At 39.0% G+C, this 23,485-nt stretch overlaps 1 protein-coding gene across 18 annotated transcripts in view; it reads left to right on the top strand.

Moving 5' to 3' along the window:
• Nucleotides 1-23,485, top strand: part of ADGRL2 (adhesion G protein-coupled receptor L2) — a 180,017-nt gene that overhangs the window by 85,326 nt on the left and 71,206 nt on the right. For all 18 annotated transcript variants that reach the window (XM_062611258.1, XM_062611267.1, XM_062611262.1 and 15 more), the window contains exon 3: nucleotides 22,780-22,993. In XM_062611258.1, coding sequence (XP_062467242.1) covers nucleotides 22,780-22,993 — 214 coding nt within the window. The remainder of the gene's footprint in view (nucleotides 1-22,779; nucleotides 22,994-23,485) is intronic.

Genomic DNA, 23,485 nt, shown 5'->3' with positions numbered 1-23,485 from the left:
GATTTCTGTGAGTGTAACTTAATTAGTAAGTTGATCTTAACCTTTTCTTGCTGCTGCTTAATTTTTAGAAATGCTAACAACCTTTGGGAATGCTTAGGTGGAGCTATTCCTGTCTAGACAGTAAATACAGCTTAATGACTGTCCTGGTCTTTAAACAATGTTTAACTCATTGTGAAGTACAAGTTCCCTTAATGCTTAGCAGCACAGGGGGCACCTTCAGCATCCTGACATCTTTTCACATGAAAAATCCCCTTTGTATAAACAAATATGTGTATTTATTAGCAACCAAGCTTTAATCGAATCTTTAAATGTGAATTGTGCATGCCAGTTTTTACAAATCCTCAACTCAGGCCAGACAGGGTAGTAAACAAACCCTCTCAGGTTGTAATTGATTTGTGGGGACTGACCCCAGATTCATCTTTCAGTAATACTGGCACAAGTGTATCATGTTTTCTCCTCCCACTGTCCGAAGTATGGGAGCTAATTTAGCATAATCTGCAGAGTCTGGGGAGTTATTACTGACCTCTGTGTTGCCTTTCAAAAGACACTGTTCTTTATAGAAGTTTGAAGCCAGACATCAAAGTATTAATTTTGGCGGACACTGAATTTCACAGAAATTGAGGGAGTTGTCAAAATGTGAAAGCAAACATCACAGAGCAAAAGCAACCAAATGCTGGTTTTAGTTACTTTAATCTATTCTGGGTTTGTATAAACACATTTGTGATGTTTCTTACTGCTGGCTCACTACTGTTCTGGGCATGAAGATGTCCTTAATTCCCATCTTAGGCAGTGTTTCTTCTCACTTCATCAGAATTTGGTACTGATTGACAACAGACATTTGTGTTTTTAAACTGGTTGTTAGGAATAGTCACAATGCCACAAAGAAAAATAGGAGACATATGTCCCTACAAGTGTGTAGGTGAATGTAATCTATTCAGAGTAGTAGTTCTCAGTGGGCTAGCAGCAGGGAAACTGAAACACATACATCAAAGGATTCAAGAGTCAGTCTTCATCTGCTTGTCCTAAAAATGTGTGCTTTTTTTAAAAAAATAAAAGTCTACAGAAGTCTTTCCTAATCTGTTGTTGATTTTACTCAAACCTTTGCAAATAAACTACTTCAACTGACTTTGCTGAGATGATTGTGTCTGTGACTGGCTTTGCTAACATTCAAGATTAAGGTGCCTAGATTTATGTGTAAAAGTTATTTTTTAATGTAGATTAAAATAGGAATGAAGTAAGTGCTGTACTTATTCATGTTCTGTTACAGCCTACAGAAAGAAAACAGGGAAGTTAATACTCAAGGACTATTCTATAATTCAGGGTTTTTACTGAAATTTGAAGGCAATTTAAACCACCTACTTATTTCAAACGTAGTATCGATAGACCACCTGCTGTTGACATGCACTAAGAAAGATAGAAGGATGTAAATGAGTTTTAGTGATTTGCCTGCCTTTGAATACAAATGAGGCTAACAACCTCCTGTCCTGCACTCTGGCAGTCAGCTACCAGAATGTTTTCAGCGTGCTTTATTGGAAAGTGAGTGTTGTCATCATGAGTTATCATTAGACTTTGTTGTTGTCGATGACTGCTTGTTAGCAGTGGATAATTCAAGTGTAATTCAGTTAGAATTCGGATATGTCACTAACTGTATTTTGTAACTGGCATTTGACAAGGAAGACTTCCAGCTGACACTTGGGAAGACTTCACTTACTTGCATGTAAGTGGCTGTTGAATCATTTGTGGTGGAGAGCAAGATTTAAGTTGAATTAGCTGAAAGAGGTGAGAGTAGAAGGCTGACTGTCCCTATCCTATGGTCATAAATGTAGTCTTCCAAGCTTGGTCAGAGTTTGCAGTATGCCTGGGAAAGATGTGTAAACTTGTCTCATGGTCTCTCATGCTTTTCTGTGGAGAACACCAGAAGATTCAGAAATTAAATCAAAGATTACAGAAATGTCTGTAAATTTTTTCTTTTTAATACGGATGCAGAGGCCTTTGTGATGAATTATTTGATGATTATTTCTTCCAGTGGCCTAACAAAAAACTAGGAAACAAACGATTCAGAGCAGGAAGAGCTCATCCACTTTTTGGGCTGATGAGATAAAAATCTGAACAATTAGGACTGTCCCTTCGGAATGGCGCATCTGGCTGCTTGCGGAGGTTTTTGGACTGATTTCCATTCATTGTTTTCAGTGACCCTCCTTGAAGAGCCTGGAAGACATTTTGAAAGTTAGCACCTCTTCTTTCTTCACTTGTAAATTTTGAAAGCACTCAGCTGTGATTCATCTGTGGTTGCAGACTGCCACTGACTGTTTCCTCTCATAGTATCAACCATCCCTTTGGATATTTTCAACCTATTCCTTGTTAAAGCATGGTTTCTAAAGCAACAGTTGTCACAAAGAAATAGGCTGTCCTGAATGACTGTGTTCACTGTCTTTAAGATCATAGGTCAAAATGGAAAATAAAAGGTTCAGGGATGATTTGATTGCACCGGATACTATCCTGATGTCTTTTGTAAACTGATTTTACAGTTTAATTCAACACTATAAAACTTCCAAGTCAAAGAAGTGTCTGCTTGTCCTTAAACGGGTAGCAGTCATTGCAGAAATTTGCTTATGAGGTACCTTTCTTTCTGGAAGTCTGGAAGACTAGTCTGTCTTGTTTCCTATAAAAAATAAATCAATTTCCTGTAGAAACTGTCATAAATCTTTCAGGTTGTTTCTTGGTGTTTTTGCAGCGTTTGTCAGAGTTGCTGTTAGCTGTAGCTGGGTATTGTGTCCTGATGAATTGTAGCAGCAGATGAACAAAACAATATTAATCTGGTTTTGTTAATCCTGTTTTGTAATTAAATACATCTTTCATATAAATCCTGTTAAGATTTGAATGAAAGGGGATTTAGGGAAACATGACTTGTTTTTTATAAGATAGTTTTAGGATTATGAAATCAACACTGGGAAAAAGAAAAGTTTGACTTGCTCACAGAGCAAAAGATTTTCTCTTTGTTATTCTTGCTTTGCTGGTGCTATGAAAAAAAAAAAGATATAATAAGAGTATTCAAGCTGGGTTGCCTGTGGTTTAACTCTAATTCTATAGGCTGCACACTCTTTCTCCCCAAAATCCCCACAGCAAGTGACCTTGTCAAACAAAAGTGTGGAATAATAGGAGGCAGCCCAGGGACTGTGGCTCATTTACAAGCAGCTGTTTGCTACTGTCAGAACAAAGGCAAATCAAAGTCGCATTAACGGGGTATGACAGGCACAGTGAGCAACTCCCCAACAATGTTCATCCTCTAGTGTTGTTCTGGTTATAATATTAGTTTGCCTGAAGGAGAAAATGGTCATAAGGTCAAGTCAGACATATATGTTTTCAAAAGCCTTTCAGAATCACACAGATTTTTCAGCTGATCAACTATTTATGTTTTTTAAGAAAATCAGCATAATGGCAAATAAATACATATTTATGTGTGTGCCTGGCTTTTTGTAGGAGAATTAGAGCCACACAGAGAATTAACAGTTACGTCTCCACAGCCAGATAAAAGTGTCATCTGACCCTCCCCTCTTGTCTGATTCAGCCAGTCAAAAACTAAGGCAATTGTAGGCAATGTCGCTTTTGAATTCCTTCATGGCATCCTAGCATGTTTGGAGAATCACTCTTGTCTTCTGCATAGTTTTTGTAGCTTACTGCTTAACTAGAACTTTTGTTTGCACCCTGCAAAATAGCACTGAATTACCTGACTCTCTGGTAAAGAAATAACATAAATGACATACACCCTTCCTTCAATTTCTGTTCAAAGTGTACCCTGAATCGTGAGAAACATCATGAGCAAGGTCTCCTTGACTTTGTTGAAACCTGGTAATGTGTAGTTATTGGGAAAACTGACCAGTAAAGGAAATTTCACATGGAGTAGTGGAAGGTTTTAGGCAAAAGGCCCAGAATCCAGCGTATGAGTGAGCAGTAGTCCCTAATCATGACATATTGGAGTACTCAGTAGGTGAGTTTTTAGCCATGTGAATGAGGCTGTTGAGTAACTTGAGCCTGGTACCACTCAACACCATTCTGTTGTCCAAAATTGTTATGAATCGGTTAGACTTGATGAGAATGTGTCTGAGAAAGGGCTTGGGAAGGAATGAAATTTAAACAGAAAGGACAGGAGAACTGCTGGACATGAACTTTAAAACAAGGCACACAATAGGCAACACATTTCTCAATGCATATTGTACCTCATGCAGGTTGGTAAAAGCTGAAGGCAGAGTGACTTTAACAGTCCCTGAAGTGCAGTATTCCCTGAGAAATACACAGTTTAAAGTGCCTTACTGCCATTATGGAATTTATAAATAAAACCAAGGAAAGCAGTAAGATTTACACATTTATTGGGCAAATAGATACGACTACTGCATCATTAATAACTGGTCAAAAATATCTATTTGTTCGAAAAAACAGATGAGAAAGTCTTTTATATTTAGCAAGTATTTTACTGTTTGTGTAAATTCCTGAATTGCCTGATTATTTTTTGATAAGGAGACTAGGAAGAAGAACAAAAGAAAAATGCTTTTACAGTAAAATATACTGCAGATTTAAGGCAACTGTGGAATACATTTTGGTAATGGCATTTGACATCTGCTATCTTTCGCAATTTGAGATACGATAAACTCTGTTAGAATTTAACAAGTTGAAGTGCAGTTACTTCATTTTCAGCCTAATTTGCGGTTTAGTTAGGTATGTCAAGAAGGTACAGATATGAATAATGTGGATAAAGGCCGATTAAGATATGGCCAGTGTATCTCCTAACCTTCAAGACAGTGTGCTTGAATTCTAAGCATTTAGGGTAAAACTTTCAAAAGTGCAGTGGCTTGCATGCATACAAAGTTGTACTGACAACATCTTTTAAAGCGTTAACATGAATGTGATTTTAATTTAATTTATTCTCACAAACTTGCAGTTCTAGCTGTATGTGTTATAGTATCATGTACAGGTGCCAGCCAAGATTACAGCTCCGCTGAGCTCTACTCATCCAAAAAGTTCTATATTTATCAGCATGGAGAGCTTCTCGAGTTTCCTTTCACTGCCATTATCAACTGTTTTGAAATATTCAAAACCTTAAGTGATACTGAAAACTTACCCAGTGTCCAAAGCACATTGTGTATTTTGAAGTGAGAAATAGAACTATACTTGTAAAAGTATGCTTGCATTTAGCTTAACACTCAAAATAGAAGAACACAATTTGCATAGGAAATCTGATAATACTGATTTGTTGCTTGGAGAGGTTAGGTTCAGATTTCTTGTACTGCTGTAGGTGCCACACAATGTGAAGTACTGACCCTATAGACAGTATATTCAACAGTAATTAAAGAAGTAGAGATTTTATTTTGTTGTGAATCAGTCTGTTAAACTCACATGGCAATATACTAAATTCCTTTCAGTTAATAGTTCTAGTCTTGCTGGGAAAGGAGGACATTTTGTGCATTACTTTGCTTGAATAGTGCTAAGAGACTAGCAGATGGTCACTTTCCAACTGGTTTGACTTGAAAAAAGAAATTAAAATATTATAGTGCCGGGGAGAGATGTTGTAATGTGTCCCTTTCAAATTAACAGGTCGTTTTTTCTACTATTTTATGATTGTAAAATAGCTCAATGTCACATAAAAGGTTAAAAGCTGGAGTAAATGGCATCATGGGAAATTTGAAATAAATAGGGTCTCATATGGTTTATGGCTCTGTACTTGAACACACAAGGAATATATTTCTTTCCTTGAAAAGGCGTTCTGTAAGAGCTTGCCATGCTAGTATGAATTGTAGTCACAACAGATTCTATTTAAAGTAGTTCTAATTCACAAGGCAGTATTTTTTTTGTTTGTTAAATTACTCCTTGCAAAGGCCACTTGTTCAAACTCTTTGCAAGCCAAAGAGAAAATGTGGTATTTTCAGAAGGAAAAAAAATACCCAACCAAACAAAGAAACCCCACAGTTTTCAGTTCATTAAATTATTCTGCTGGTATCTTAGTGGTTGCTTTTCGTAGAGCACAGACCTTCAAAACTGATTAAGTTTTATACTCCAAACTGTCAGGTACTTCATATTGGTGCTGAATTTGTTTTTCTTGGTAAAACTGCCTCCACTGTGATGTGCTGTGATGTCCTAATTCCAGAAACCCTACTGAGCAAGACTTGAACAAATTTAGCTCCTTTGTCTGTCCCACTGGCTGGTTTATTGCTATGCAGGTGAAGAAAGGTGATGGGAAAACCCTCATAAAGCTTCTCACTAGCTACCTAGGTGAGATAACCCTTGTTTCTTCTTCTGATACATGGTCACCTGAGGCTGTTACAGAGTGACCAAAGACTGAGAGGAGATGCTTAAAATTGAACTGCAAAAAGCGAAGTCTTTCTTATTTACAGGTCTGTAAAGTTGTCATGGCAATGGGAAATGTTTTGTCTTTCAAAATCATTAGCAATGCTAACCTTTAAAATTATCACTCCTGTACAGCTAGGATGTTTTTATGTTGAATCTGATAATTCTAATTTTTGTTTTGAATGGGGGATTGTGAACTACAGCTAATTCTGTCAAGCACCTGGAAGGAATGTTGGGAAAGATAAGAGCTACTGGAATATTGTCCTTCACCCAGAGCTTGTTTCTCAACATAAAGTTTGTGTAATTTTCGCAGAGGGGAATGCTGTGGTTTGCCATTTCAGAGTTTGTTTTCAGTCTCATCCTACTCTCCCGGAAGGAGACCTATGGATAAGTTGCCTATAAACAAGCATCACAGCCAATTTGTTTCAAAGTGCCTTTAATTTTATATTTCTGTTTTGCTTCCAGTCATCTTCGTTTAATATTGTTCTGTATTTCCTCACAGATTACCAATGTGCTGCCTGTATTTCTTGGTAGATGAACAGCAGTGGTAACTGCAAAAAAGAGGCTATTCAGATAGGTGATGAAGCCTGAAGATATAATTTCCCTAAAAGCTAGCTTAGGCCAATTAAAATTAATAACCATTTCTCATAACTACTGCAGGAGAGAGTTGTGGGTATTTCTGCATGATGCTGTTCAGGGACATACTGAAATTGCATCTGAGCTCAGAACTGTTCGGAAACTGCTTATCTACAGTTTAGTGATTCCACGCCCAACCTCGTAAACCAAGATCTGGCAGCAGTTGCCGGTCAGCTTGGAGCTACCCTGCAGCACAGCTTTTGGCCAATTTAAAGTACAGTGAGTTGAGGTTTGCATCAGAAGGGAGGCAGCATGCCCACTGCAGTGCTTTGTGGGCTAGCACAGACATGAATAAATGGGAAGCCTTTGGTTTGCACTACTACGGAACAAACTGCCTGTTTCGGTTCCTACCACATGAGTAACAATTTGGTTTCGGATAAAGAACGAATAATGCCGTGCAAAAACTGCCCACATAATAGGAAAGTTTATTGAAGTCCAGGGATTAGCATTGTAGAGAATGAGAGGTTTGAAAGCTTTTGTTCAAAATTGCGGAAGTCTAAGCAAAAAGGTGAAGACAAAAAATGATGGATAGAAACTACTCAAACAGAGGACATAAAAATTCTAAAGAACTGACAAATCAAATTGGCCACATGAAAAATTGTCCAGAGGAGAAATATCAGGTTGTTATGGCTTCCTACCAACAGAAGATAAAGAGGTATTTTTTTCACAGTGGATTATGATGGAGCAGGGTCTGGGTGATATTGAACTACTTCTCCAGCATGACATGTTGTGTCACTGGAAAAGCGTGTGATACCGTTCTTTGAATAGCAAAGAATGTGAAACTCTTGGATGACAGAAATAGATTGTCACAGAGATGTTTAGCCCTGAAGGTTCAAGATCACTGAAATTTAGCAAAAGACATAAACTGGTTGCTGTCATTGTGCTCAGGAATCCAGACTAATTTTTCAAATAAGAATAAAATAGTGGTAAGAGTGTGCCATAGTAAATTATCTGTAAATCAGCTAAAGGCCTTTTTTCCTCTGATGGATGCTGCATGCATATTTTGCAAATGAACTTGCTTATACTCAAATGGCACATTCATTTACTTTTGCACTCTCTCTTCTAATGGAAACCTTTGTCTTTTTCATTTTTTTCTTAAGGTGACTGAGTCTTAGAGGCATATACAATGATACAGATATTAATATGCATTATTGTAATTGACTGTGATTAATCCGTAATTGTACCTTTTTAACTGGGATGACAACTACAGGGGCTTCAGTTTTTAAAATATGGAGGAATAATTTTTATATGTGAATTAGGTTTCACAGCTGAAACACGTATTTGGATTAAAGAATATTTTGAGCAAATACAGAGAGGCAGGAGTCCATTTTCAGCCTGAATTACCTTATAATGCTCTGATCCTGTTTTGGTCAAAGACGAATTTGCCCAGGCTCTGTTAGCTACCAAGCACCTACACTGTGCTTCCTGGGGAGAAGAATACGGATAGGATTTGGGTTGGGTTTGGAGGAGGGTTCATTTTATTTTGAACTGAGCCTGCTCTGAAAGAAGCATTTATTGCTTTTTATGCATTGTGTGTCTACAGATCTATTGAACAAAGGGTTTTACTAACGTCCTTACTTTATGTTGGAATAGTTGGATGTTACAGCAGAAACCTGTGATGCACCATGATGTTTTCTTGAGATGCTTTGGTTTATCTATGAACCAAAACAAAATGAAAAAGAAAGGCTACAACAGTTGCTAATAATAATATTTATTTATCAAGCTAAATAAATAGCTTTCTTTGAGTAATAGTTGAACAGACAGAAGAAAGTGCTATTATCATGTTATACCCCTTTGAGTAATAGATAAAAATTGTAAATGACATTTTATCATGACATCACATTTGAGTAAGTTCAGAAATTATATAGTGGGTTTCCAGAGTGCCCCATTGAAACTTGGATGCTGACATGAGTCCTTTGAATCCTTCAGGTACAGAAAGAAACAAAAGCCATTGGAATGGCATTCATCAATAGATTAAAATCACCAGGGCATATCAGTCTTGTTACTTTCAACATGTTTTGCTAACACTGAATTTATAAAAATATATTGAAGAAATATGGTGGTGGTGTCTTGGAATCAAAATAAGATTTATCCATTTATTGGTAAAATAGCAAGGAGATAATCAGCTAGTTGCAGCTTTTCAAACAGAATCAGTGGCAATTCTCACTTTAGAAACCTTTCTGGTAGTCTTTTTCTCTCTGTAGTTCCTTAAGCGAGATTTAGAAGTTTTTTCCTTCCCACAGTCCTTCCCTGTCTCTGGATTTTCTTTTGCTTAAAGTCAGCTGGGAACATAATGTACTTGCCCGTTGTTCCTCCTATTTCCTTACTTTGAAGATACTTCCTCTAAAACTTGCTTCAGGATTTCTTGAAGGATGAGATAGAGACACCAGTATAGCTTTTTCCCCCATTTGGCCTTCCTGCTGTTGAAGTACTGGGAATTGCTTATGCTCAGTTTGGTGTGTGACCAGTGGTTATGTGTGATTACACCAAAAGAGAAGGAAAAAACAAGCTTGGATATGTTTATAAAAGGTAATTATCATTGCAGAGGAAGAAGACAATGATGCAGTAAGCTGTCTGAATAACTTGGCATGGAGTCAGTTTTTAATCTCTTTTGTTGTGCTTTTTTATTTTGTCTTGTACTTCCCTTTCCCTGTCCATAAGCATCTTACATGTCCATGAGTAAGATGAACTGCTGATTCCTCCTTCCCGGAGGATGTGCTCAGGGGAGTAGGAATACAGGGGAGCTAGAAATTCCTGGGACTCATGACAGGCTGAGATAACCAGGCTCAAGATGTTAGCCACAGTAAATTAGGAAAGCGTTTCTAGTAAACACAGCTGCTGAGACCTTCCAATGCCAGGATCAAGCCGGTCGGCCCCATTTCTAATCTGAAGAGTTGATGGCAGTGTGCTGGAGCTCTCGAGTCAGTGACCATCTGCAGAGAGGAGGTGGCTGGTGCTGAGTGCCTCTGTGGTATGGCCCTGCTCAGGCGAGCTCACTGCGAGTTACAGGATTGCATGAGAGGAATAGAAAAGCTACTTTCTCAGTCTCTGACCAGAATGCATGATAAGGCTTGATGTCAAAAAGGGCAAGATTGGGCTCACAGCAATTATGGCAGAGGCATACTGGTTTCCTTGACAACAAGATTGAGGATTCTTTGTGATTTATTATTTACCACTTCAAACTCTTCATTCTCTGATTTAATTAGGGAGAGGGATTTCCGCAAGTGTCGTCCCCCCCCTTCCAAATTTGAGTACCCCCTCATTATTGTTATGACCAGCTACACCTATCCCAAATTGATGTGGCTCTAAACCAGCAAGAAATTAGGTTTGGCATTTAGCGTTTGGAATTTTAGACAGGTTGCTCAGACAGCAGTTAACTGAAATTCAATGGATATTATGTTGGGTGATGACTTGTTAATCTGCACTTACTAGCAGGGTAATAGACGTCTGCACTCATCACCTCCTTTTCCACCCTTGCCCGCTTCCCCCCTCCCCCGCCAATTTTTTCAAAGGCAAGGGACGGCAACAAGTGATACTTCTCTATTATCCTTAGAGCTATAGGAAAGATAAAATAGTACCTGCAACTGCCAGTTTCCCTTGCTTGGGCGATTCACATTATTTGCTGCTTGAAGGCTTTATTAGCAATACATCAGCCACTGTTGTGTAAACAAAGAGTGTATTTTGATACTTGGGAGATTTTTTACTACTACCAGTTGGATAGCTATTTTGAAACAGAAATCTTCTCCTAAAATGTGACTAAAGATGGGAGGTGCAGTTAGTCGGCTCCAACTTCACATGTATTTCAAATATGTATTTACCACATTTATAAAGCATTGACTGAAACATGATCTGCAGGGCCTGTTCTAAATTTAGTAATTCAGAATAGAATTTTGAACACAATAATATATATAATAGAGATTTTTATTCAAATGTCAGGGGCAAATCGGTGTCATTATATATCAAGACTGAAATTGGGTCCTCCAAAGGACATTTTTTCTTAAAGTACTTTCCTGGGTTGCATACTTTTTATTTCATGTTCAGCATGAGGTGTCTACTGCATTTAATAAAATAAAATGAAGGTCACAGAAGATCACTAGTTTTCCCATAGTGTATCCCAGTAGATGACTGGAAAAAAGATAGCAATTGAAAGGGGTTGAGGATCATCTGTGCAGACTATATAGAAAATTAGTGTCTTTTTTTTAAATTATAAGGATGAATTCTAGTTTTAATTGTGTTTATTTCATTATGTATAATCTTTCAGCTGTACCACTGCAGTTTTAATTTCAATAGTTTATACACGTTTTGTCAGCTTTACTTCAGGGAGCTCCTGAAGTGAGTCAGTAGGTGTTGCTCTTCCCTTAGTAGGCTGAACATGAAGCTCATTGAGTCAGTAAGACGGCTTACAGTGACCTGAACACGCCTGTGTCAAGTCCTAGCTCACTAATGCACCAATGCCCCATTAGGCTGTTGAGGGAAACTGACTGCTGAAGATGCTTCTTTAAAATGGAACAGTCTAATGAAGCTCATTAATGCATTTTTCATTAGAACAAGAATATTGAGTGTCCAGGTTAAATTCTAAGGAATCTATCCAGCACTCATTGAGGTTAATGCCAAAGCTCCCTGTGATGTTAGTGATGCAGGATGAGGGCTTAATTGGGGTAATTAAGATTCTGCTTACCTAAAATTCCCTATTATTTTCAAGTAGATAAAATATTGCAAAATTACTACTATGAAAGAGTTGTATAATGTTGGATCTCAACACATCCGTCAGAGATGACAGCATTTCAGTGGGAAATAATATTATTTCTGTATTTTGTATCTGATTCATAAAGTACCCTTGTAATTTTCTAGAGGCCCGTGTACCTGCAAACTGTCATGAAAAATAGGATTTGTTTTGGTTCTGGAGTTCAAACACTGTCTTTATTTGTGTATTTGAAGATAATGTGGGTCATACACTGCTGAAACCCAGTAGGAATCTGAACTTTAAATTCAGCAGTGGCAGAGATGGAAAGGATGCTGCAGGAGTACCATGGGATTGTATGAATTTCAGAGAAGAGTTTCATTAAGGGCAACTTGCTCTGTGGTAGTGCAGGCATACTAGAATCACAGTTTGTACCGAAATGCAGCTTGCTTACTGAGTAGATAGGATATCCAGTTTTAGTGCCTTCCAGGGAGTCTGAAGCCTCTGTTATAAATGATTATGTCAGGATGTCTGATTTAAATAGTTACCCTAACACCTGCTCGTACCTGCCTCCTTTGGACACCCCTAACCTTCTCCTTCCCTCCTTGCCATCCCCAGCAGATAAACAGCTCCCTCCTCAATTACGCTGCCATAACGGCTGCTTTGATCATGCTCTGATCTTGCTCTGGAAATTATCTTGATTAATCAAACTCACTGCTGTAAAAGAAACAACAATGTAAATGGATGGACAAGCGGAGGGGCCCCATGGGTGTAAGCAGGGGCTGGCAGTCAGCCCGGCAAGGCTGTCTTTGCTGGTGCAGGACGGTGAGGAGGCTGAGTCCTGCGGGACCTACAGCTCCTGGGCAGCCCTGTGCTCCCCCCCGACCTGGTGGTTAGATGAGGCACCATCCCCTCTGACTTGCAGAAGCCCTCTGCCTGTTTGTACACCTAAATAATGTATCAGGAGAACATGGTGCTTTTGGTAGGAAAGTGCCGTTTTAGGTGGTGTGGAAAAAAGTGGAGCAATCAGATCTTTTATACTTCACAGCTGCCTCTTCCTGAAGTACTTGCTTTAGACACATAAGGACAGATTTTTTTAAAAGGAAACTGGCCTTGTACTATTCAAAATACATTAATTACTGAGAAAATTGCCTTCCACATCTGTAGTAACAGTGCAGTGCTTCTGTCTTGCTGATTATTGAGTTTATACTTTAGCACCTAACGACGATTCCCCCCCCCCCGGTCTGGTGCAGAGCTCTCCTAGTCCTGTCGTTTATTATTGCTTGTATTAAGATCAATGAACAACTTCGGCAGCTATTAGGTGTGTGCTCCTAAATAGAAGTAATTAGCAAATACAAAGTTTTCCTCTCTGTGTTACAGTGTGTATTCATCCCTTTTGTTACTTTCTAATGTAAATAGCATTAATTACGGAACTTTTAGCACATAATTATGGAAAATTGTTTACTTTCTGTCTTAGTACTTGGAGAGAGATTTCAGGGATCTCGAGTTTTCATTTATTCAATTTGAGCACCTATTAGCTGATTCTCTAAAAGCTGAGAGCATTCTTACATCCACATTGTGACATTTGGGGTGGAGGGGGCACAAATTCCAAGATTAAAAACCAGAATCCAAATTCAGAATCCCTGAGTTTGAATCCAGGTGGAATTCAGCAATCCTGTTACTTTATCTCCCTTGTCTTTCATGTTTGCAATGGGGCATGTGAATATGAAGTTCCTTTATAGGTGATTAACAGCAGTTTGAGAGGGTAGCAGAGATGCATATTTCCTTTATTTACTCTGGAAATAGTACCTCTGTTGCCATTCTTTCTTACTTCCAGCCTGTCCAGGGAGCATGTTAGAACTGTTTATTCCTGAGGACTTTAAAAATTACCAATTTATTGATAAACGATTAAATAGTTTTCCTTCATACAATTTATTACTCAGAGGATGCTCTCAAGTATCTGTGTAGGATTATTCCATGATTCCATGAATGTGCCAAAACCTTAAGTACATTGTAAAAACTCTGTATGGTGTATTTCTTTCCTCTCTCTAATAGTCTTTTAGGAATCCACCAGTATTTCACAGAAGGTAAGGCCAGGAAGAAGGCCTTTCTCTCTGACAGGCATTTTCTGAGATTGCTTGCCACTCTTGTCTCATATCTATTTGTGGGAGTATTTGAAGTGATGGCACATTTACCTTGAAGTACATTCATCACATCGCTCTTCTCCTTGTTTTCAAAAGGTATGACTGTGTATTTTGGTTTAGCAGTTTCATCTGCAGGATCTTGAGCTTTTATGTTTCCAAGGGTTCTTCTTTCTACTTCTGAGACCTCAGAAATGTTTCAGAAGCTATACTGAATGAGAAGGGGGATTGCTGTGCTGTTTGCATACTCATAAGCACTGTTTAAGTGGCTTGCCATCATTAAAGTTAACCACATAATTTTTCCGCTGTAATTTATATTGTGACAGTTGACTCCACCCCATCATTTTATTGGATAGAGTATATGAACTTTACATTATTGCATGATTCCACTCCATATGTAATTCTGTTTGTAAACAAGAGGACACCCCTTTATAATTTTACAGCTGTGATCTCAGATATTGCCATGTTGTAGCTATCATACAATATTTTTAATTAAATATGTGATAAATTTTTAACACTAGGCCAGTATTCAGTATTTTAAACTCTACCACTTGTAGAATAGCATTTTCTTTTAAAATAACCCAGAATTATCAGTGTCCAGTTTCTTCCCCATTTTAGTGAGGTGAAATGTTTTGCTTCCTTACACAGGTTAGAGTATAACCTGTTTAATAAGGCAGTGTACACAATGTCAAGAGTTATTATTAGAACCCAACATGTCACCTGCTGGAATGATTTAACTTTCACCAGTGCACATATTCTCAAGGAAATGGTACATCTGTGCCTGGTTTTTATGAATCTCTGAGGTGATAAGGCTTTTTGATTCTTAAAAATGGGAATAAAAGCATATTTCTTTTGTCAGCTGTTGCCTCTGAATACTGCTGATGGGAATTCCCTGTTCTTCCTCTTCCTCTGCCCCTCCTCAGTGCATGGTTTCCCATAAAAAATGATTGAGATAAAATATGAATTGTTGTCAAGATACATTTTTATGGAAAATAAAAGAATATTTATTTTTATTCTACTACCAATATCCTGTGCAGAGGAAATAATTTGACAGGAAATCCTGTTGACACAACATTTCTGACCCATCAGCCTTTGTGTGTCTTACCTCCCTGTTTCAGAGGTTGTTTCTGATTCAGAAGCTTCTCCTTCCTGACAGGTGGTGTGCTCAGAGAGTTCACAGTTGGTAAACTGAAGATAACCTCCAGGAGGGGGATTTGCAGAGACCATGGGACTTACTCGCTTTGAGAAATTTTGAAGATGCAATGTATTTAACGGCAAGAAAGAAAAGGGTAGAGTGCTTTTTGCGAGCTGGCAGAGGATCAAGTGTGTACGATGTGAAGGAAAAAAGGAAGGAGATTCTTGCAGCCTGAGAACAGACATCTGGCTGGCAAAAGAAAAGAAATATCACTGACAGATGAATGCTGTTTCAAACTGGGATAATTTTAGATCAAGAGGGCAAAGTTTTGCTCTCATGCATACAGCTCCCACTGAAAAGGGATGGGAAAGGTGCATGCATATGAGAATAAAATTTGATTCTAAGTGAGAACTGAACAACACATTTTTACACTAGATATTTAGACTTTCATGTTTAGGTCATGTGGTTTCCATCTGCCACATGTAGGCATTGCTAAAATGCTGCCAGGAGCCAGGCTCTGGTTTTGTGACTTTCATTAAAGGAATTAGTGGTTTCTATCCAGTTTCAGTGTGGCTGGATTTGAAGTGCAGAAGCCCATTTTCACAATTTAGCATTAATTAGTACTCTTGTGGCAGCCTCGGCAGGCAGGTGAAGGCTTAAATGGGCATGAAGACCAAACTGTCTTTTTTCCCATACTGGCAATTCCTTAAAAATAGGGTTGAGACATGATGGGCTAATGTGGGGATGCGTGCACAGCTGCTCTCTGGGCTGTGGTTGTTCCAGGTGATTGAAGGACTTCACTTTACCGGCCTGTCAAGATAGCACTCTTTTCTCTCCTGCTATTAACGAAAGAGAAAACCACACAAACACCAACAAAACCACAATCCAAAAGCCCCCTTAATTCTGATACCTTGGAGAGACATGATCTTGTCCTTCTGAATGAGGGGTGAGAGCTGTTTAGGAGAACTTAAATGAGAACCTTGCCACCTGTACATAGGAAGGATTGACACTGTTACATTAAAAGGCTGAGATGCTCCTGCTCATGTTTGGTTTTGCTGAATCATTCAGCAAGGTGCAGAAAGCAGGTAAGCCCTGACTCTTTTTTTTTTGCTGGAGAGAGCCTCACAGGGATATTTTTGAGAATTGCATAGAGACTGGAAAATGTAGAAGGAAAATTGTAATAAGTTTCAGTTAACCTGGAAGGCAGGACCCATCCTGTGTGAGTCAGAGGGCGTAACTCAGGCTTCTGCCCTGACTTTCATTAATCAGAGACACACCGTGCTCTGTGTTTATGTACACTGAATATTAAGTATATAATTACAAGAAATTACCTACAGTTCTAATTCTGCTGCTCACACTGAATACTGAAGAACACTAAAGATTTTCTAAATTTTTTTTAAGACTAAATAATGATCTAATAAAACATAAAAAATCATTTTAAAAACCCAAAGGCAGGTTAGTTAGTATTTCTAAAAGCTTTATTGGTAGCAGTTGGCATTCCTATTTTGTAAGAGACATACTTCGAGATTTTAGCCAAGTAATTAAAATATGAAGCAGTATGTCCGAGAAACAGAATTCTAGAAGCCAGTGTTAAAAATTACCCCTCACAGCTAATTTAATCAATGAAATACTTGCCTTGCATCAGTATAATTTAGTCAAGTCTGTTCCTTAGGATTTCAGGCCTCTTTGTTAAAGTTCAAATAATGAGTGTACTTTCATGTACCTTGTTTTGAGTTAACCCCATTTCTGTGAATGAGTTAAAAGAAACAACAAGGAAGACGTCCCTTGCTAGAAAATAGGTTTCCTTCACTGAATAATCCCTTGTCTCTAGATGTCCCCTCCTGCCAGAATCTCAAATGAATATATACTTAAAATGGCAAAGAATACAGCTGCTGGAGAATATATTTTAAATGATCTCTTCCTGCCTAACTTGACCCCGACTGAACAGTGGGGTTTTGTCTGCCGAGCTAAAGCACAGGCTGGCTGTGCGCTGGCTGCGGGGTTTTCCTGAAAGAAGAGCTGAGTGCTGTGAACTCCAGACCTCGGTGCAGTATCAGAAGCTCTTACTGTGCCAGTGTAATCTTTTAATAGACATGCTTGCCAGAATGACTTTTTCCTTCAAAGATAGAATTAGAAAGCACAGTTGTCATTTAAATTGCCTCTGTCTTTGTAGTAGTTGGTAGTGATCTGTTGACCAGGATTGGATAATTTAAAAGCTGTTTAACAAAATAGCATGCTTGTCTGCGTGAAATACATGCAGTGCTGAGAGACAGGAAGAAGTCTCCCTTGACAGAGTTCGTGGGATTCTTTAGAAACTGCAGGATACTGAAGCTTTACTGTGGAATTATAAAAGCTTTGCGAAGCCCATGTTGAGAATTTGCATGATTTTCAGATGGCAACGTATGTTCAGCTGTCTCTCTGCAACCTCCGTGTGCGCACATACACACTTTGCTGGAAGAGGATTCTCAGCAGAATTTTTGTCAGGCTTTTCATTTGTTCAACGTATATTATTGAAATGCTGCCCAAGACGCATCACTTTGTCTTGTGTAGAATTTGAATCATCATATTGCATGATTTGGTAAAATAAAAGAGATTGTGAAAGAGACGACTGTAAACATTCTGTTTGAAAAGATGTGCTCTTTTCAAAAGACCTTTCTGTTAGAGCCAAAAACACAAGAAGCAATATTTCGTTGCTCTCAGACACATACATATTTGTTTCTGTAAAGATTTGTTTTGGATACTCAGTTCTTCCAGTATCTGCATTCTTTGAAATAATTTTATATTTCCATGTTGACTTTCTCTGTGCTTTAAGTTTTAATCAAAGGTTCCTTGCTTCTGATGTCAAGGAATACTGATGTTAGCCTGTTTACATTCCACTGTTTTTCCTTGGTATGGGGTGAACTTTCAAATGTGGTGGTGCTATTTACTTTAATCTACCAAACTTGGCACACTCTTATTATTGACAACTGAAAAAGATGGTATGCTAGTGGGCAGGATGCTGTGAATTATTAACTTTTCTTTGCACTTTGACAAATTTAGGTTATCTGTGTAAAGACAAATAGTTTCTATAAAGGAACCAAGACTGTAGAATGGTAAATAAGGCATTGCAAACTTACATAGAATGATTTTTAGCCAAATGTGAATTTAATATATTTCTGAAACAGGGTTCTGAGTTACATTTCTTTCCTAGAATTATTATTTTCATTTCATAAAGTATAAGAGGAAAGATTTTTGTTTGTGGTGTTTCATATAGATTTTTTTTTTTCTCAGCGTGTTTTTCTACATGAATTGATCAATAAAGCATTACAGAATGTATATTACCACTAAAAATCCCCTCTACCTTTTTTCCTTAGGAATGCGATTTCGTAAAAGCAGTTTATTTTCTTCTTAAATTAAAGAGCCTGCACTCAACTAATTTGTGAGCAGATAAAACGTAGAGCAAACATATGTTTGCCAGGAAGCTTTTTTATAATCAAAACAGTCAGCAGGACAGAAAGCACACTCTTTTTCTCATTAGGTATTAATCTTCTTCCATTTTGGAAAAAAAAAAAAAAAAGCCAAACGGCAAACCACCACATACAACACTGATTTATATATGTAAATGCAAATGAATCAGAGACAGCATATGTTTCATCTGGTAATAGACGCTTACTTGAGTTAATGTTAAGGCTGTGTTGGAAGTCCTAGCTGGGCAACAGAAAGATCTTTGCAATTGGGAAGCACTTAGCATTCTTGGGTGGCAGACAGCAGTGCCATCCATGGCACAGTTTGCCTTGAAACAATTAGTAGGAAGACGAGGAATGTTGATTTCAACTGAGGAGGACAGCCAAACAAAATAGGTTTATGCAAAGTACAGTAAGGCAAGCAGCAGGCTGAACCCAGGTTGGTTGGAAAACACAGCATTGCAAATATTCATGAGGAATTGCACTGGAGATAAAAAGTTACTGGTGACAACAGTAATTATTGACAGAGCCACATACTTACGTCTAAAAAGCTCTGGAATGATGCAGAAGCAGGCAATACCATTCAGATGCTGGTCGTTCAAACTTCCATCCTGTGGCATTACATCTGTTTATTGGGAATTATCTTCTGAATGTAAATGAATTTCAGTCCTAAGTCATTGCACCTGTTGCCAAGAGGTATTTATTCCAATCACTTGCCTAAAGTGCAGGGAGTTATTGCTTGATGGTTTATAGCTCCAAAAAGAGCTGTCGTTTCAAAATCATTTGTTCAGAGAGGAGAAAATGGAGCAAAACAGTTCATTTTACCCTAAGCACTGCTATTTGGCAGTATTCACATTTGCACGGCACAAAGCTGCAATATTGATTTTTCGCTCACAGGGCCTCCCACAAGTTCTTTCGTCGATTGTCAGGGTAGCAAGATGGATTGAATTACACTTTGCTTGTTGATACACTTACTTTTTCTTTGTTGATAGGAAAAAATTACAAATAAAGCTTCAGCATAAAGATCACAGCAGCTTTGTTAGTGGACTTTAAATTTACTTAGTTAAAATTCTTCCTGCACCTGAGAAATTCCTTAGTCTCCCCACCTAATGCTTGCTGCATTGTTTTGCTTTATCGCTTGCTGCTTTTGCAATGTAACACCTACATTATAATCTCAGGTGTGTCCTCTGTTGCTTGTGAAGTGATCTAACCTTGCTCTAGTATTTTTAATGTTTGTCCTAATACAGAACTTCTCATGGATGCCTGCAGGGGGAAAAACTGCAGGATAAAACACATTCGCAGTGCTTAGAGCAGTTGCCATAGATGATGAAATAAGATTTGCAGGCAGCTGACTTCTGTAACAAACTGCAGAGCTCTCATCTTTGAATTCAAGGTATTTCCTAGTAGACGTGGAGACTGTGCTGCAGGATCTACAGTAAGGATTTAGTGCTTGTCACAGGCAGCTCACTGTCAACCCTGCCCCCATAGCGTTCCTGCCCTGCTGCTGCATGTGTAGCCACCGACACCTCAGCAGCTGTACCGTGTGCCACCCCTTCCCCTCCCCTGTCTGCCCTTCTACAGAATACCCTTTGGACAGCCGAAGCTGCTGTTTCTTTCCTCAAAACCCAAAAGTTTGGGGAGGGTGGGGGGGTGGCCAGACTCTCCAGGCAGGCCATGGTGGTGCCATGCCCTGGAGGAAGCCCTGCTGTGTGCTGGAGATACAGGCACCATTGCCAGCAGCTGGTGGAATGAGTTTTATATGGATGGCATTAAATTTGACAGGAGCAGTAGGATGTAGGAATGGCAGTCACTAGCAGCATTATATTTGGTCCCACTGCGGCTGTTGTGATGGTAATTAATCAAAGGAGCTGCTACATGCATATAGGGTGGGGGCTTTGCATGCACCCCTCTCTATGCCCATTTCACGCCCTCACTGAGCCGTGAGCAGCTTCTGTATTCATTGTATTAATTTGCTGCATGGGAGGAACATGTAGGGTGTTAAATGTGCTGGATTCGTGTTTTAGCTCTTTCCAGCTTTCAGCTCATGATACTTTAGCACGTCTCTAATAATAATGTTTGCTATTGCACATGGTATGTGCAGCCGAACCGACAGGAGTGAATTTGAGATGGAACTGTGGTGCTTTCCATGGCAATTGGCCTCTTCCCATATTAACAAATACTGAAACATATCACCAGAGTAATGGTACTGTTGGATGCGATTCCACAAAATGTAAAGGCAGACCTGGTTGCTGCGTTCCGGCCTTCTCCTTGTGCTGGGGTGAATTTCCCACACAGCCAAAGAGCTGGTCCTCTGAGACCTCATCTGCTCTTCTGCAGTAGAAGGAGGTTAGAGTCAGACCAGCTTCTTCCATTAGTTTACTATACAAGTTGGACAAAAGCGGGTGCTGGTGCAAAGGGAAGGCGGGGTGTGCAGATAGAGGATGGGTAGATGGGCTCTGTTTGCCAGGAAGCTACATCCAGACACTGGTGTGATCATTATCAACAGCTCTTTTTTGCAGTCCTAACAGGCAGTTATCTTCATACAGTAGTTTTAATCCACAGATCATTAATTCAGTAGAAAAACTGGCAGCCTCTGGTTGGTGTGAAAATTTACTATCAAGGGGTTATCTCAAGTTGTTCTTGATCTTCTTAGATCCCGCTTCCTTGCCTCTTCTAACCCATCATGCTTTTTAAGAAAGGTTTATTTTCTTTGCCTTCAAAATACTGTAGAGCTCCCTCTTTCAATACTTACTGGTTATTTCTCTTTGCTGTCACAACTTGTCTCCAGCAGCCTGCACTGAAATATTAATGGCCTTGTACTACTGTGTTAGGATGACTTTTTCAAAATAGGCATATCTGTAAATCTGGTGAAAATGTAGAAAGGATTTACTATTTTAAAGAAATAGGTACTTAACAGTACCATGTTACCCACCTTGTCTTCTAGAAGGCAGTAACGCACATTTTGTAAGAAACAGAAATATTCTGTGTAGTACTAATCCACGAGTAGCTGTGTACAAGGAAGTGTGGAATACAGATCTGCAGTTTGTGGTACTGATCATTTATGCATTTGTTCAGAATCTCAGCTGTTGTTTTGTTATTTTTTTGGTAAAAGGCACTGAAACACTGAAGTTCAACTAGGTAAAGGATCAGAATGTATATAAGATCTGGTGGCACAAACATGTCCATAAAATAGCTAAGCAAAAGAAACCAACTCTTCCTGGAGAAAGGAAGATATAGAATCATGGAATAGTTAGGGTTGGAAAGGACCTTAAGATCATCAAGTTCCAACCCCCCTGCCATGGGCAGGGACACCTCACACTAAACCGTATCACCCAAGGCTGTGTCCAGCCTGGCCTTGAACACTGCCAGGCATGGAGCATTCACAACCTCCCTGGGCAACCTATTCCAGTGCCTCACCACCCTCACAGTAAAGAATTTCTTCCTTATATCCAATCTGAATTTCCCGTTTAAGTTTTAACCCATTACCCCTTGTCTTGTCACTACAGTCCCTAATGAAGAGTCCCTCCCCAGCATCCTTATAATAGGCCCCCCTTCAGGTACTGGAAGGCTGTTATGAGGTCTCCACACAGCCTTCTCTTCTCCAGGCTGAACAGCCCCAACTTTCTCAGCCTGTCTTCATACGGGAGGTGCTCCAGTCCCCTGATCATCTTCATGGCCCTCCTCTGGACTTGTTCCAACAGTTCCATGTCTTTTTATGTTGAGGACACCAGAACTGCACACAATACTCCAAGTGAGGTCTCACAAGAGCAGAGTAGAGGGGCAGGATCACCTCCTTCGACCTGCTGGTCACGCTCCTTTTGATGCAGCCCAGGATACAGTTGGCTTTCTGGGCTGCGAGCGCACACTGCTGGCTCATGTTAAGTTTCTCATAAGTTTTTCTTATATAAGAAAGACTAATGAAGTTGGAAATACGGTTTTGTGTGGGGTGTTTTTGTGGGGTTTGTTTGTTTGTTTGTTTGGATTTGTTGTTTTTTTTTTAAGTTACTTCTGCATTTGCAAATCCTGCCTGTTCTGCTGCTCCCCACTTTCAGACACAGCTTGATTGTGCCCAAACAAGGAAGAAGGAAGCAGAGAGAAAAGAGGTGGGAACCGGAGCATGCGATGTAGCCATCCAGACAGGCAGCACTAGCAAGGGTTAGAATAAATGAAGAGAAATTTCTCCTTTCTCAGATTAAGGACACAGCAGCAGTGGTGCAGGGATATGACAGTTTCATGAAAGATGCTTCACTTAACATGGTACCAGGGCAAACTGTTTAAAGGTGCACTTCCTTTAGCATGCTGATGAGAACTGGTGCTTATGTGACAAAAAAAGAATAGTGCAATGAATATATTCTTTAGGCTCAAGTCTAATCCCTTTATTTCTTCCTTTTTTTTTTTTTGCAGGTTTTAGCCGAGCAGCGCTACCGTTTGGTTTGGTTAGGAGGGAGCTCTCCTGTGAAGGCTACTCCATTGACCTCCGGTGTCCAGGAAGTGATGTTATTATGATAGAAAGTGCTAATTATGGACGGACAGATGACAAGATTTGTGATGCTGACCCTTTCCAGATGGAGAACACAGAATGCTTCCTTCCAGATGCCTACAAAATTATGACACAAAGGTAAATATATATATATATATATATATGATTTGAGTACTAAAGAGAAAAATGCCTGAATTAATACAGTGAGGTATATACTGTAAGAAGTACTGAGTCATAGCTGCCAGTTTACTATTGAGGAGTTATTATTTCTATCAGGTAATACTAGATGGTATTAAAAATTACCTGTTGCAATTAGAGAGTTGGGGTTTTTTTTGATTCCATGAGTAAAAGTTAAAATGCGGGAAGATAACTGCAAGGAGAATTTATTTACTTACAACAAGAAACATTTTACTTACTTGGAGATTCCCTGTCTCCTTGTCTTTTAGGTGGTCAAACAGTATTCAAAGTGTGTCCAAACGGCTGCATTTTTCATTAACTTCTACATTCCCTGGCAAAGTTACACATTTCCTACGAATGCAGTAAATTATTGCCATAGTTCCCACCTGTAAAATGCATCCAATGGAAAATGTCAGAATGATTAAATGCCAAGATGGTAGCATACCATTATAC

This window comes from Pezoporus occidentalis, unplaced genomic scaffold, assembly GCF_034315485.1.
Source record: "Pezoporus occidentalis ecotype Australia unplaced genomic scaffold, CSIRO_AGI_Poc_V1 ctg151, whole genome shotgun sequence".
Lineage (NCBI taxonomy): Eukaryota > Metazoa > Chordata > Aves > Psittaciformes > Psittacidae > Pezoporus > Pezoporus occidentalis.
Note: the sequence above shows the minus strand (reverse complement) of the source record. Positions and strands in the feature narration are given on the sequence as shown.